At 44.8% G+C, this 15,497-nt stretch overlaps 1 protein-coding gene across 2 annotated transcripts in view; it reads right to left on the bottom strand.

Moving 5' to 3' along the window:
• LOC144770655 (putative methyltransferase DDB_G0268948) overlaps window positions 1–15,497 on the bottom strand; it is a 430,911-nt gene that overhangs the window by 28,849 nt on the left and 386,565 nt on the right. For both annotated transcript variants that reach the window (XM_078655364.1, XM_078655366.1), the window contains one exon: window positions 14,063–14,200. In XM_078655364.1, the coding sequence (XP_078511490.1) occupies window positions 14,063–14,200 (138 nt within the window). The remainder of the gene's footprint in view (window positions 1–14,062; window positions 14,201–15,497) is intronic.

Raw genomic sequence — 15,497 nt, 5'->3', positions numbered from 1 at the left:
GTATCTTTCTTAGATTCACATTACATATCAAGGGACTCTGGATTATGATTTTTAGAACTGTTGAGTCAGAACTTAATATAGACCATGTGTTTCAGTATTTTCCTAGAGACTAATTAACTGGTAAATTAATTTGGACAGTACTAGTGATCTGCGTTTAAAAAAATGATTTCTATAATGCACTGTTGCGTCTGTACCTTTAACTTCACCTTAGTTCTGTTGTGACATGTTCTGTGTTCCACATTCTATTACCAATGTTGGCTGTCGTGTCATTCTGATCTGTACCTGGACACGACAGCATCGCACCTTCATACCTCTTCTTGTGGGTTTCTAACTATATTGACTTTTACTTGAAATAAACATCTTTCAATATTACTCCTGCCATTTATGTTGTCTTCATTACAACATAAATATGGCGACGATGGATTGGGATCCGAAATTTTTAAAAAAAAAGAACTATTTTAAGGCAGTTGAGTTTGAAAGACAACCCACCGAGAAGCAGAAAATCATTTTGAAAAAAGAAGGAGGCATCTACTTCCACAGACATCAAAGAAAATATTGCGGTAAGATTACTTTACCAAATTAGTATGCTTCGGATGTCGGAAGGATGATAACTGCCTCTTTTGAAATTGAGCCGGCATTCCAGAACCGCGTTTGACTGCAGCTTGTCTTTGAAGCGCGTGTCTGCCTTCAACGCGACGTGAGAGAGCCAGAGCTTCGCGTGCCTGCAGCTCGTCACAGAGGCGCGTGTCTACTTACAGCGCGTCATTGAGGGGCAGAGCGATTTGTGCAAGGGAAGCAGAGCGCGCCGTCACGTGGTTTGTGAGTCATCACGCAAGGTCAAAGGACGTGACCCAACGCGGCGGCCATTTTGTGATAGTTTTGAACATCGAAACAAGCAGATTTGCAGTACATCGCGAAAGAAGGAGATAAAAGGGCCATACAAATATCGTTTTGTGGTATTTATTATTTCTTCTTAAATCGGAAGCGAAGGGGAACATTTACAAAGTGCTTGCATTGAAAATTTAAATTAAAAAAAAAAACAATAATAATAAACAGTTTGAAAAATAAGCTGAAGGTAATTGGATATTTATTAATTGGAATTTATTTGGAGAATGGCTTATCAGATTCAACCTTACCAAATTAATCCTTTCCTACAGAATGCTGGTAAACCACCAGTAAGGTGGGAACAGTGGCATAAGTCTTTTGAAAGTTATCTCATTGCAATAGATGGGAAAGACTATTCGAATGAAAGGAAAAGGGCTGTTTTATATGGACTTCTAGGTGATGCAGGAAGGGAAATATTTGATAATATTCCTGAAAGTGAACCACCACCTGGCCAATTCATTCCATGGGATGATTACACTGAAGCAGTTAAAAGGTTGGAGAAAAGATTTCATGAACAGCCTAACATTATGGTTGGAAGACACAGTTTTAACAAAAGAAAACAATTGCCAGAGGAAAGTATAGAAGATTATGTTTCAAACTTACGTATTTTAGCATCGAAGTGTGATTTCGGAGACATGTTAGACATTTATTTAAGAGATAAATTAGTATTTCATTGTTTCTCAAAAAAAGTACAAGAACGTCTCTTGGCATGTAGGAATCCAACCTTAACGGAAGTGATTGACATTGCTATCGGAATAGAAAGGTCCTCAGTGTCAACGAAAGTTATATCTGGAACAAATAATTCAGAAGCTGTATGTTCAGTAACCAATAAGATAAAAACTTTAGAAATTAGAAAAGATAAAGGTGCCACTTCTGCAAAGAAGAATTTGTCATGTTATCGTTGTGGGTCTAAGTCTCACTTTGCTAATAATCGAAATTGTCCTGCACATGGAAAAAAATGTGCTAAGTGTAAAAAAATAGGACATCTTGAAAGTGCATGTAAAACTATTTTTAGAAATAGGAATGTTTCACAAACCAGTGTAAATGCTTTAGATGATATGGAGGATGAAATTAGTAATCTTGTAATTAATATAAATCTAATTGATTCAGGGATTACTTTCAAAGCACCCCTAGGTGAAGCAGTTATTGAAGGTGTTAAATTAGAAGTTATGGCGGATTCTGGTTTGCCAATAACCATTGTGGATGAAATAACCTATGCAAATAATTCTTTTCCTACCAAGCTTTTGGTTCCGGATGTCAATCCAAAGGCTATAGGGGGACATTACATCAACATGATAGGATATTTCACAGGTTTGGTAGAACTACTTGGAAGGGAAATACCAACTAAAGTTTATGTTGTGAAGAAAGGTAAAGATATCATTGGTTGGCGCGATTTAGGTAGAATGGGTATCATGTTGAAACCTGGTAGTGATACACCCATAATTCTCGGAGATATTCCTATTGCTTTTATGGACGAATGCAAGGTGTCAGAAAATTCACATGATTTAGAATCAATTCTTAAAAAGTACAAGGAAGTATTTGAAGACAGAATTGGGTGCGTAAAAGGTGTTGAGCATGAAATTGTATTAAAAAAAAATGCATCACCTGTGATACACAAGGTCAGAAATGTACCGTTAAGTGTAAGAGAAGAACTGAAAGACCATTTGGATAGCCTGTGCAGGGATGGAGTGATTAAGCCTACTAACTCATCAGAGTGGGTTTCAGCTGTAGTTTTAGCTAAGAGGAAAAATGGAAAGTTGCGCATGTGTGCAGATTTGCGCTCTCTGAACAAGAACATCCTAGTGGATTGCCATCCCTTGCCTTTGATTCAGGAGATGCTGATGGCCATAGGCGAATCTACTCATTTCTCTCTTATTGATTTAAAATCAGCCTATCATCAGGTTGTTTTATCAGATAAGTCACAGGATCTTACCACGTTTGTAACTCCCTTTGGTGCCTTCAAATATACGAGACTCCCATTTGGATTAGCTTCTGCAGCTAGTGTATTTCAGAAGCTAATGGACTCGTTGTTTGGAGACATCAAAGGGGTGCAGGCATTTCAGGATGACATTCTCATCTTTGGGAAAGGAGTTGATGAACACAACGAAATTTTGGGAAAAGTTTTGAGCATCTTGAGTAAGAGAGGGATGACTGTATCAAAAGATAAGTGCAAGTTTTTGGTTCAAGAGTTGGAGTATTTAGGGCACTCTATCACCAAAGAAGGCATTACACCAAAACAGGATCTAATTGATTCTATTATGCTTGCACCAGCTCCTGTTGATAAAGACTCACTAAGGTCCTTTTTAGGACTTAGTGAGTACTATGCACGCTTTGTGCATGGTTATGCATTTGTAGTAGAACCACTCAGATGTTTAACCAGAAAGAATGAGAAGTATGATTGGTCTTTGATTCATGAGGAAGCATTTCTAAAAGTAAAAGAAATGATCAAGAATGCTCCAGCATTAAAACCTTTTACTTGTGGTATCAAGTGTATTGTCACTGTAGATGCCAGCTGTGTAGGTCTAGGTGGAGTTTTAACACAGTTTGTGAATGGAAAGGAGAATACTATTGCCTTTATTTCTAGAACTTTGAGTGTGGCAGAAGCAAATTATAGCACTATAGAGCGTGAAGCTTTAGCCTGCTCTTGGGCAGTCGAAAAGTTCAGAAATTACTTATGGGGTACTTGTTTTGATCTATTTACTGATCATTACTTGATGAACGGCAATGGAACTGGTCAAGCTACTTCGAGATTAGTCAGGATAATTTCGAAGTTGCAGGAATATAATTTTGAAGTGAAACACATCTCAGGAGGGGCAAATTTTAGGGCGGATTGTTTGTCTAGGATTCCCCTAGTCAATCAGAATGACATTTTAGACTCAAATGAGGAGGAATGTGTGGTTGTTTCCACTTTAGATGCTTGTGATAATACTTTGGGATGTTTTACAGAGAGTGATTGGTTGGATGGTTACAAAAAAGATGCTCTTCTGTTGGAAGTCAAGGAATACATCAGAAAAGGATGGCCACCATTGAGAAATCTAAGTAAAGTTTTGATTCCGTTTCAACAAGTTTCTTCTGAGCTAAGTCTAGAGAATGGGTTCATCACTAGATGTGGGTTTTTTGTACCACCTGAAACTTTGAAGGAGGGTCTTGTAGTTAGAGCACACTCTGGACATCCTGGTATGTCTGGAACCAAGAAAATTTTAAGAACATTTTATTGGTGGCCGAGCATGGATTCTTTTGTTGATCAGTTTGTTAACCGTTGTCCAGAATGCCTTTTATCGGACAAGCATTGGAAGAGTAAAAAAGCAGTGACTTCCACCAATTTGTTGCCAGACCAAGCATGGGAAAAATTGGCAATAGATTTTTCAGGACCTTATAATATTTTGGCAGAAGATATGAAATATTTAATAGTCTTGACTGATTATTATTCAAAATGGATTTCGTATGATTTTGTGAGGTTTCCTAGTACAGAAGTGGTGATTGATTTTTTGGAGAAAGTTTTTTGTGTGGAAGGGTTTCCCACGAAATTAGTATCCGATAATGGCACACATTTTGTGTCAAAAAAGATGGTTGATTTTTTAAACAAGCATGATATTAAGCATATTAAAAGTCCTTTATATTTCCCAGCGGCTAATGGGTTGGTTGAGAGAGCTAACACATTTTTCAAGGAAGGGATACAAACAGCTCTATCTTCTGGCATGGATGTAAAGAAACATATCAAAGAGAAAGTTTGGAGTTATTTGAACACTCCACATTCAGTAACAGGTTTCACACCTTTTTTCTTATTGAAAGGGAGAGATGCAAATGATATAAACAAACCTGTCTTTCAAAAAGATTTGACCACTTTAAAAAAAATGAGGGGAATACTTCTGCTAGTTCTATTGATGAGTGTGTAAAAAAAAACTTTGAAAAAAAGTACGGCTTACAGAATAGGATTTCTCCTCTGAATGACTCCAAAATTGAAACAGGTGATTGGGTGATCATCAGAAAACCAAAAAAGGTTATTAAAGGGGAATCTAGGTATTCTTTGCCTCAACAGGTGGTCAGAGCATCTAATTCATCTGTGATGATTAAAAACAAAGGCTGGTGGAACAAAAGTGCTGTTATTAGGATTGAACCTTTTCAAAAAGACATTATACATAAAAAAGTGGAAGAGAAAGGATATTTGGACGGTTCTTCTTTTTTATGTTTTAAAGATTTCTTAAATAAAGAACAATCTTTACTGGATTCAGAATTGGTAAAACAACCTTCCTTACAAGATGGTGATGTTATAGAACAGTCATCATTGGATTCACAAGTTTGTGAGACTGGTGAAGAATCTTGTCACGATTTAGAAAGAAGTGAAAATGGTAATTCAGTTTTGGAAAGAAGTGTGAGCAATAATTCAGTTTTAAATGAAGATTTGAATTCTTCAAATTGTGTTCCAGATAGTTTAGTTGATAAAACTAGTATTCTTCCTGAAATTGGTTCTGATTTGAATAAGATTTGTGCTAGAAGAAATACTGTAATACCTACAAGGTTTAAGGATTATTATTTGTATTAATGTTTATTTTATTGTGTTCTTCTTTTTCTTTTTTGTTTATGGAAAGGAGATGTTGCGTCTGTACCTTTAACTTCACCTTAGTTCTGTTGTGACATGTTCTGTGTTCCACATTCTATTACCAATGTTGGCTGTCGTGTCATTCTGATCTGTACCTGGACACGACAGCATCGCACCTTCATACCTCTTCTTGTGGGTTTCTAACTATATTGACTTTTACTTGAAATAAACATCTTTCAATATTACTCCTGCCATTTATGTTGTCTTCATTACAACATGCACCCTGGGACTGCTTGACCTCCTTCATTACAATTTCCACCATTCACTCGATAATGCAAGTTGGAATCCTATTTTGTATGGCATGCTTTTCATTTTCGACAACTCCAGGTTACCCTTTTACCCCCATTTGAGATGACATATTTCGGTTTTCCCTTGAAATTCAGCAATTTGGACTATCACAAAATGTCCCAGCTTTTTAATTTACTCGCTTGTCTTTTATCCGCCACGCTTGTTTTAGTGAGTTTCTTTTTTAACGTTTTTTTTCCCTGTGAGCAAACTCCAGGAAGGGTGTTTCTGCTCTGTTCTAAACTACTACAATTAAGTTTTCATGCATACATGACTACTTTTCTTTACATTTACCGGACTGCCACATTTTTAGTCTAATGTTTAGGTTTCGCCTGGGCAGCGCATGCGCTGTCTAGTTGAAAGATGCTGTATACAGTATAGTGGGGGAAGCTCCGCCCACTTTCCACCTATCTTTTTGATTGTCCGAATTCCTAAATGCTGCAATCTGATTGGTTTTCTGCAACTTAATCCCGCCTCCTGACGGCCATGTTGTCATTTTTCTCCTTGCATAGCTATCAGCCCCTTTACTTTTAAAACAGTTTTTTCCCTGCCTCCCCCGTTCCCTCCCGCAGTCCCTCACTTCTTTGCCCACCACAACCCCCCACCCTCTCACCACCCACTCATGTTCCTGCCTTTTTGGACGATCGTAGTTTTATTTACAATGCAATAGGACTCGCGTAAATACCAGTCCTATTGCATTTGTAAATGCTTTTTTTCCCTCTGATTGGCTGGCTGCGCACAAAGGGGGACATTAGGATGACGGGCGGATATTGTCTGCCCGCCATCCTATCAGACAACGGGACCCCCGCCATAAAGGCAGGGGTCCCGTGGGGGAAATTAGGATGCGCCCACCACAGTGGCGGGCTCATCCTGCATTTTTAACATTGTGGCGGGCGGTGCTCTCAGCACCGCCTGCGCAATGCTAAAAATGCACGTTGTGCTTTTCAATGTGCACAACATGACAGGCACCGCGCGGTGGAAAGGCATTGTTTACAGCCCATTGTAATATGGCTGGCGGTGTCTGATAGACACCGCCACCATGTACAATCCTTTTCCGCCCTGGTCGCAAGGCGACCGGGATGGAAAAGTGGCCTACGGTCTTTCCATCCGCCGCGGACCCCCCAGCCATCTTAATATGGCGTGGGGTCTTTGCATCAAGGATGGCGGGCGGTGGCTACCGCCAGCCAGGCGGGGGCGATCCGCCCGCCATCCTAATGTGCCCCAAAATTTTGCCTACGTCATTACGTTTACCTTCCCAGCCGAGGTTACAGAGGCTTGGAAGGCACTCTTTACTAGTAGTGCCTCCTTGTTTTTTTTTTTTTTTTTATAAACCTTTATTTGTACAAAAAGGATATACAAATCTGGGCCTACAACCAAACTGGCCGGCCACAATTCGAAAAGTGGTCAAAAAATCCAGAGTAAACAGTACAGAAGCAAACAGGAGCAAAGAAGGTTAATTTTATAACATAGCAATAAGGAGTATGACAGGCTCAGCGACAACATAGAAGAATCCGGATTCCCCAAACAAACCATTGGCAACAAAAAAAAGGGGTAAAAGGCCGCAGTTCAGGAGTGTCAGCACTGCATACATCGGTATGAAAACAGGTGCGGCGAATACAAATCAATATGCAATTACTATCAACTTTGCACACCCACCACCCAATAACACATCGGAACCAGGACAAAGGGGCCGGAATAGCGACTGCACCAAGACTAGCCCGTCATACTGACCTTGGGTGAGAAAGAAAGGGGGGGGGGAGAGAGGAGAGGGAAGGAAGAAAGGGAAAGGAAAACACAGACTAAAGAAGAGTGCCGCGCCGAAACAAGCGTCCCGTAGCGAGGAATACAGAAGAGAGCAGGAACAACAGCAACGAGGAGGGTATGGGAGTCGCGATGGAAAGCAGCAGAACTACAAGAAGAAGAACAGCGACGTTACAGACCCCACCCCAATCACACCACGGAAGGCAAGAACAGACGCGGCCCTCCAATAAAGAGACACAAAAGGGCCATAGAACTGAGGAAAATAAAACATCCAAGAAGACCCAACCCACCCATCCCACCCTGCACCCCTGCAGAAGGCTACGGCCTACCCTCCAAACAGCGTGCCTGTCGCCCTAAACCGGAACCCGAAATGTAGTGGAGAAAAGAGAGAAGAGGAATAAAGAGACAAAAAGAAGGAGATGAAAACAAAAGAAATAAATGGGAGGGAGGAGCAAGAGGGCAAAAACAAATACGGTCGGCCACAGCCTCCGCCTAACCATAATCATATTACGTGTGACCCAGAACGACACGATCTCAAGCGCCATATAACTTACAGGGGGGGGTCTCCCACAGCGCCATGAATATAAACAACTGCGCCACGAATCCTTGCATCAATAATCCACCGGGAGTCGTGCATCTCACCCCAATCCTTTCCTAACCACAATTCCCACCCACCACATGACAATGTGAAGTGAGCAACACGATGCGAGGCAAGCACACAATGGAAAGAAATTACGATCAAGACGTAGACCAGGGAGGTCAATCAATCTGCAAGTGAACAAAAGTTCAAATAAGTAGTTCAAATGTCTCAGCAATAGCAACACGGGCAGTAAAAGACAGGAGTTCAGTTCCACAGTTCGGAAAAGCGGGGGTTTTCCTGCAAAATAGAAATGCGACCTCGTCAAGGCGGGAACAGGCAGCAGTCCACCATTTTTCTCAGGCATCCGGGGAGGATCGGGCCTCCGCACGATAACCAGGTCCCCAAACTCCATCCATCGAAGAGCAGGAGGTTCCAAAGCCATCGGCCTACAAACCCGTCGACGAACAGCGGTAGCAACCCTCGTAGCAACCGAGGGGGGTGAGGCAGCGGCATCACTGGGACAAGAGGGGGCCATGAAGAAGCGTCCACCCAAGATGGCGGCGGATCGCAACGAGTTTCCAGGGGCACCGGGGGCCAGGGACGCGTGCCAGGATCGCAAGGCATCAAGAACGTCTCCAATCGTAGATTCACGTACACACGTCCCGGGCCCCCGTGCAGTCCAGCAACCTAAGTCCGCCATCACGAGGAGATCTACAGCCCAGATCGTCGGCAGCCATTTTGTAAGTTCAGCCTCCTCACCACCCTCCGCGACTCTCGGGACAGTTCACAAATGCGGGCCTTTACAGATGCCCCGGGGGTCCCAACAATGGCGGCCTTGGTGCAAAAAGGAGAACCGCTCAACGCGGGGGCCCGCCTGTATTATCGCCGGCGCTCCCCACGAGTAGAGTCGGAGCGCGAGGGTCCAAGGTCACCGGACGGAGCAGCGGCGGAGGACCCCTTCACACGATCAGTCCCCGGGGCACCGCGCCCCTCACAAGCCTCACGGCCACCAAGGCAGGCCCGGATCAGGGTCACCGGGATGTTCGCACAACGGCTCTCACCAGCGGCTCACTCTCTCGGCCAGGGCCGACGGTCACAACAACGCCAGGCCGGATCCCATAGGCGAGGCCCCGGTCCCAGCCCCACGGAGGCCCCGGCTCCTTCGGGGGGGCACAACTTCGGATCCGCAGCTCGCCGGAGCCTCCAGGTCAAACGGTGAGTAAGAGCGAAATGTTGCGTTCCTATTTCTTCGGAAATGTGTCGTCTCTGGGCAGGATATGCAGCAGGATATACGAGTCAGGCCGGAGGGCTGACGGAGCCGAGCTAAAAGGCGACCATTACGCTCGCGAGCTTGGCTCCTCCCCCCGTGCCTCCTTGTTTCAATCTGACTGCGCATGAGTTCGAAGGAGTGCATGGTGTTTACATGTTTTCAAGCTGCAGTGTGTGTTTTTGAGCTTTAATGGTATATAATAATGTCAGCGTTTGCCAAAGAGCAATCTGTGTTGGGAGAGACAGCAAATACTCAAAACATACTCTACCCCCCATGCCCCCCCCCCGAAAGGCAAGGGATCTTTTAAATATGTGTTTGTGGTTCCGCTGTCTTGCTTCGTCTAGCGGTTGCTGTCTATAGAGTTTGCAAAAAACACAGTTGATGTACAGAATGTAGAACAATGTCATACATTCAGCCCAGTACAAAGATCTGGGCCTAAATCCATCGTTTTTTTGCACTCCACGCCACCCTGGGTTAGACACTGGCTATATGCAAATCAGCTCTGACCCTGTGCCTCATGGGAACAGTCCAGTCCGAACTACCAAGCCATGTCTTTCCCAGACCGGAATCAAGCATCCAAGGACCGGTTTCTGGCTATCAGCCTTCATCAGCCTGGATAGCTTGACTCCAGTGGTGTGGAGAGCCTGGGACTCACGTCTGAGCATACCCAGCCCACTCGTGGTGAAAATTGCAAAAAACACAGTTGATGGACAGAATGTAGAACAATGTCATACATTCACCCCAGTACAAGGATCTGGGCCTAAATCCATCGTTTTTTTGCACTCCACGCCACCCTGGGTTAGACACTGGCTATATGCAAATCAGCTCTGACCCTGTGCCTCATGGGAACAGTCCAGTCCGAACTACCAAGCCATGTCTTTCCCAGACCGGAATCAAGCATCCAAGGACCGGTTTCTGGCTATCAGCCTTCATCAGCCTGGATAGCTTGACTCCAGTGGTGTGGAGAGCCTGGGACTCACGTCTGAGCATACCCAGCCCACTCGGGGTGAAAATTGCAAAAAACACAGTTGATGGACAGAATGTAGAACAATGTCATACATTCACCCCAGTACAAGGATCTGGGCCTAAATCCATCGTTTTTTTGCACTCCACGCCACCCTGGGTTAGACACTGGCTATATGCAAATCAGCTCTGACCCTGTGCCTCATGGGAACAGTCCAGTCCGAACTACCAAGCCATGTCTTTCCCAGACCGGAATCAAGCATCCAAGGACCGGTTTCTGGCTATCAGCCTTCATCAGCCTGGATAGCTTGACTCCAGTGGTGTGGAGAGCCTGGGACTCACGTCTGAGCATACCCATCCCACTCGGGGTGAAAATTGCAAAAAACACAGTTGGGCCCAGATCTTTGGACTGGGGTGAATGTGTGACATTGATCCACATTCTGTCCATCATTGTTGTGTTTGCAATTACCGCTCTAAGTGTTCTGGGGATGCTCAGACATGAGTCCCAGGCACTCCACACCACTGGAGTCAAGCTAGCCGGGCTGATGAGAGGTGTTACCTCGAAACCGGGCCGGTCCTCGGATGCTTGATTCCATTCTGGGAAGGACATGGCTTTTGTAGTTCGGACTGGACTGTTCCCATGGGGCACAGGGTCAGCGCTGATTTGCATATCGCCATTGTCTAACCCAGGGTGGTGTGGAGTGGAAAAACGATGGATTTGGGCCCAGATCTTTGGACTGGGGTGAATGTGTGACATTGATCCACATTCTGTCCATCATTGTTGTGTTTGCAATTACCGGTCTATAGAGTTTGAGCAGAGATGATTTTGGCCCCTGTTGTTGTTCACCTGTGACTGGTTCTCTTAAGCAGTTTTCTCCGTTCATTACTTTTCTTTCATTGTTTCAAGTCACCACAGACACTTTTTTGTTGTTTTAAGCCACCCAGGACTTTATTAGCAATGCACAATGATCAGTGCGTAAGGAAACTTGAAGGGACCCCTGCAAAGTACACAGAGGGGGGGCACGCACAAGACCCAGTCAGGAGCTCCTAGCTGCCACCCTGCACACCCTGGAGCTCGGGGCCCCCAGCACCGCGGGGGCTGCGGGGACTATTGCTACGCCACGGCCCATGACACTGAATGTTACTTGTGAAAAGCAGGTGTTGAGTAAGGCGCACGTGATTGTTATTTTAACAGAAGACGCAGCCAGAAGTGTGGGCATCAGCTGTAACAGTATCGGGTGGAAGTGTCTGCCCGGCCAATGACGGGAAACCGCAGGACGGACTCGGTGGCGTAACGCATGAGCGCCCTGCTCACCGGGGTGCTCAGAGGCCCACATCACAAAGCGCCGACTGCCTCGAAGAAAGGCAGGCTTTGTTTTCCTGCTTTAGCGACAGCTTATTCTTAAAGTGCTCGTGATTTCTCGAAACACCAGGGCCTTCCAGAGGTTTTTAAGCACAACCTGTTCTCCTGGCTAATGTGTTTGTCAGCAACAAACCAAATTACTGAGAGCGGGGCCTGGCCCGCTGCCGCCACACTTGAGATTGATGCCAAGACACAAGTGCACGGTAGCAGTGGCCCTCCAAGTAGTGGCCGGGCGTGCCCTCCTCTTATAAGGATTCCAGGAGCAGTGGGGGCTGCTACATGGACACTACTGCGCTCTCTGCCTTAAGCCTACCCAGGAGCCACCTCCCCCAAACAACCCACCCCGTTAACGCAGCCTCCTGGCTGCTCCCACCGTGTTCTGCTGTATGTTTGCTGAGGGTGGCGCTTTCGGCGCTGCTGCCAGGGACCTGACCCTCTCGGGCAATCACCGGGGGTATCTTGCAGTTACTAGGCGCCTACAGCCAGGAGAGGCACTACTGATAGGGTGACCAACCGTCCGTAAATTTCACGGACCGTCCGTCATTTTAGTATGATGTCTGTAAGGCGTCCGTAATTTGGGGATCTCAAATTACGGACGCCTTACAGGCATCATACTAAAATTGGAATAGGAAATTTCAGTAAGGAATGCTGTTTCACGTGCGAGAGGCCCCGTGAGTTTATAAGATTTCACTCGGGGCCTCTCGCTCTTAACTTTTAATCTGTAGAGGCTGCCTGCAGTCGCCCCTCCAGGACCTTGCCACTGTGGACTGGCCCATTGTCATTCTGAGACTGCAGTTGATTAGCACTTTAGAATGACAATGGGCCCAATTGTAGTGACAGCATGTGGGGTGTCTTCTCCTGCATGGGACTAGTGCAAAGCTTTTATGCTTTTGTCTTGGTGCCATGCTGGAGAAAATAAAAATAGAATAACTAACAGCATTTTCACTGTACATTTAAAAGACAGATTTCAACATAAAAATACAAAAATACTATTTATTAATGTTTATTGTTACTGGCACAAATCTTGATTGCAGAAAGGGCCCAATGTCGCTTTGCAAAGCTGCACGCATACTGAAAAACTGTGAAGTGCACTATTGGCGCAACCTTATATAAACTTATTTTGACTTGTATTTATTTTGGTTGTCTATTTACTTATATATATGATTGTGCAACCTCCTCTGATATGTCTGTAAAACTTATGTTTTGTCCCAAATTTTTGTCCTGAATTTTGACCTTCTGTCCTGAATTTTTGTCCTGAATTTTGACCCTTTGTCCTGAATTTTTACGCTGACCGTCCTGAATTTGCACCCATGCCAGTTGGTTACCCTAACTACTGATGGTGTCAGGGGTGCACATGTGTAAACAGTTTGTCCGAATGGCCGGATGAGCCTGGCATTTTGAATGCAGTTCATTTGACAGACAAGGCAGGGCACATCAGATTTGTAACCAAAGCTTCCTCCACAAATGTTAGCCCCGCGCTCAGTACCCCCCGCTGTGTCTGGGGGTATGACATGTATAAAAGAGGCCCAGGACGGAGTGAAGGTGTAGACTGTGAGCAGGTAGCACCCTAAGTCCAACTCAGTGGAGAAGTATAAGTATAGGAAGAAGGACAAGCAGGCAAAGACAGGCATGTACTCCAAGAAGCGCAGCCATTCGCCCAGCGACGACGAGACAGGTGAGTGTCCCCTTCATTTATCTGCAAGCATGTGTATTTTAGGCTTGGGAAGCTCCACAACCCCCTCTCCTGCCCCCACCACCCCAAATTGTCACGCTACTCCTTTCTGTGGGCACTTAAGTGTGATGCAGCTCCTCGCAGGGGGAACTGCTGTAAAAGTGTAATTACAGTACAAAACACTTGCCCAGACTCCATAAACGCCACATTCTCACGCGCATGATAACTTTCGGTGGACTGAATCAATCCTAGGCAACCGTCCTCTGCAAAATACGCCAATGATCAGAGGCTGAGGAAGGGCGAGAGAGCTGTGCTTTAAATGTGTTCCCATACCTGGCGTGTCACAGGGCAGCAGTGTGCGTAGTGGACTCTGGTAGGTCAAATGTACTATTTGGTCCTAGAATATTTGAAAATGACTATGGAGCTGGTATTCAGGTCTAGCGATTGAATCAAATTTGAAACTGTCTGTGATAGAGTTATTGTAAAATCATAATGCAGAGGCAGTCCAGTAATGTAAAAAGTTAAATTAAGAATTCCTGGTACTTAGATAAATCATAAGATAGCTGCACCCTTCTTCTTTAACAGTGACTCCATGAATATGTGATTCATTTGACCAGGTCATGCTTACAGATTCACTTAAAATATGTTCATATTGTGATATTACATAATTATGATTTCTTTACCTTTCTTGTAGTTTTCCAAGGAAAGCTTTTGCTGTTTCTGGATCCATCTTTGAGAAGTTCTGGAACATGCACAGTGATTCTAATAACCCCAGCAATGCAGTAATGGACATGGAGCACTTCAGCAAGATATTTGTAACTCTGTGAAAAAATAATGTAATATGATTAGGAATGTCAATCTTTTAAAATTGGGTGGTTCACTGTGGTACTGAAAATTCTGGACCCGTGTTATAAACATCATCGTAGCATGACGAATTTGATATCAGAAGACCGAGAATGGCTAGTAGTCTATGTACAAGCATTCTCGTCATGTTCGAGTGACGATTTCACTCTGAAACCGTAGTTTTCGTCCTGAACCCTCGGCTTCCATTTTGTGTACGGCAGCCATTTTGTGAGTTGCCCTCACATAGGCCAATGACTAAGGACAAACTCCCTTCTGAAGGACACGTACACCTTTGCTGACTTCCCGGTGACCTGGCCGAGCTGATTCCCCTGCCCAAGGCCAAACCTGTTCAGTCACTTCCCTCCCCAGTGGCCGAACAAGATAGTATCAAGGCACAACATGCCATAAACCTTTCATCGCACACAAACCACGCCAAATCTTGCACACACCTGTCCCTGTTTCCTACTTTATGACTTGCTTTACAAGGAGGAGGTGCCCGGTTTTATTGGGGGTCCGTCGATATCTGATGAGAAAACTGGGCCTTGCCGGATAATTTATTGTGGGCTGGACAAACTGAAATATAGGCTTGTCATCATGACTCTGCTTTTCCTTTGTAGTGAAAACATGTGAATGATCAACCGAAATGTAAAGAATGTTTGCCTAAAGCGTAATATTTTGGATAAAAAGAGAAGGCTGGCTTTGTAAGATTGAGCAGTCTCCTGAGAACATACACCGTGTTGTACTTCTAGGATGCCTGTTACTTGGTTGCAGCCAATAAACTCGTTCTTTGACTTCACATAGAAGACTCTGAGTTTCTGTAGTCTGAAACAGGAAGTACCCGAAGTCTTAGGGTGTTGTCCCTGGCACCGCTGGGTTACCGGTTCGGTACCGGTTCTGAAAAACCCAGTACTTCATCTGGCGCCCAACGAGGGGCTATATCAGCGGTACCGGTCCAAGCCAGAGGTTTGTGAGGAGCTTCGTGTGAAAATTCTGGAGGAAGGCCGCCACTTCATCGACCCCTGCATGTCGACGTGGTCCGAAAGTCTTTGCTGCGAGGTTCCCCGCTTCCCGACGGCTACGAAGGACTGCTGCCCTGACTATCGCCCTGTTTTGGACCCTTGACGTTTAGTAGAGCGAAACGATAGACGAGTCTTCTGGTGACGTCATCGATACCTCAGTTAAGTATAAGTGGAGCGTCTCCCATTCCTTAGTTTGGTTCTTAGTTTGGGTATCCCTTCGGGATCTTTGATTTGGAACTTGCAAGTACCAAAGCCG

This window comes from Lissotriton helveticus, chromosome 7, assembly GCF_964261635.1.
Source record: "Lissotriton helveticus chromosome 7, aLisHel1.1, whole genome shotgun sequence".
Lineage (NCBI taxonomy): Eukaryota > Metazoa > Chordata > Amphibia > Caudata > Salamandridae > Lissotriton > Lissotriton helveticus.
This window is presented reverse-complemented; position numbering and strand designations above follow the sequence as displayed.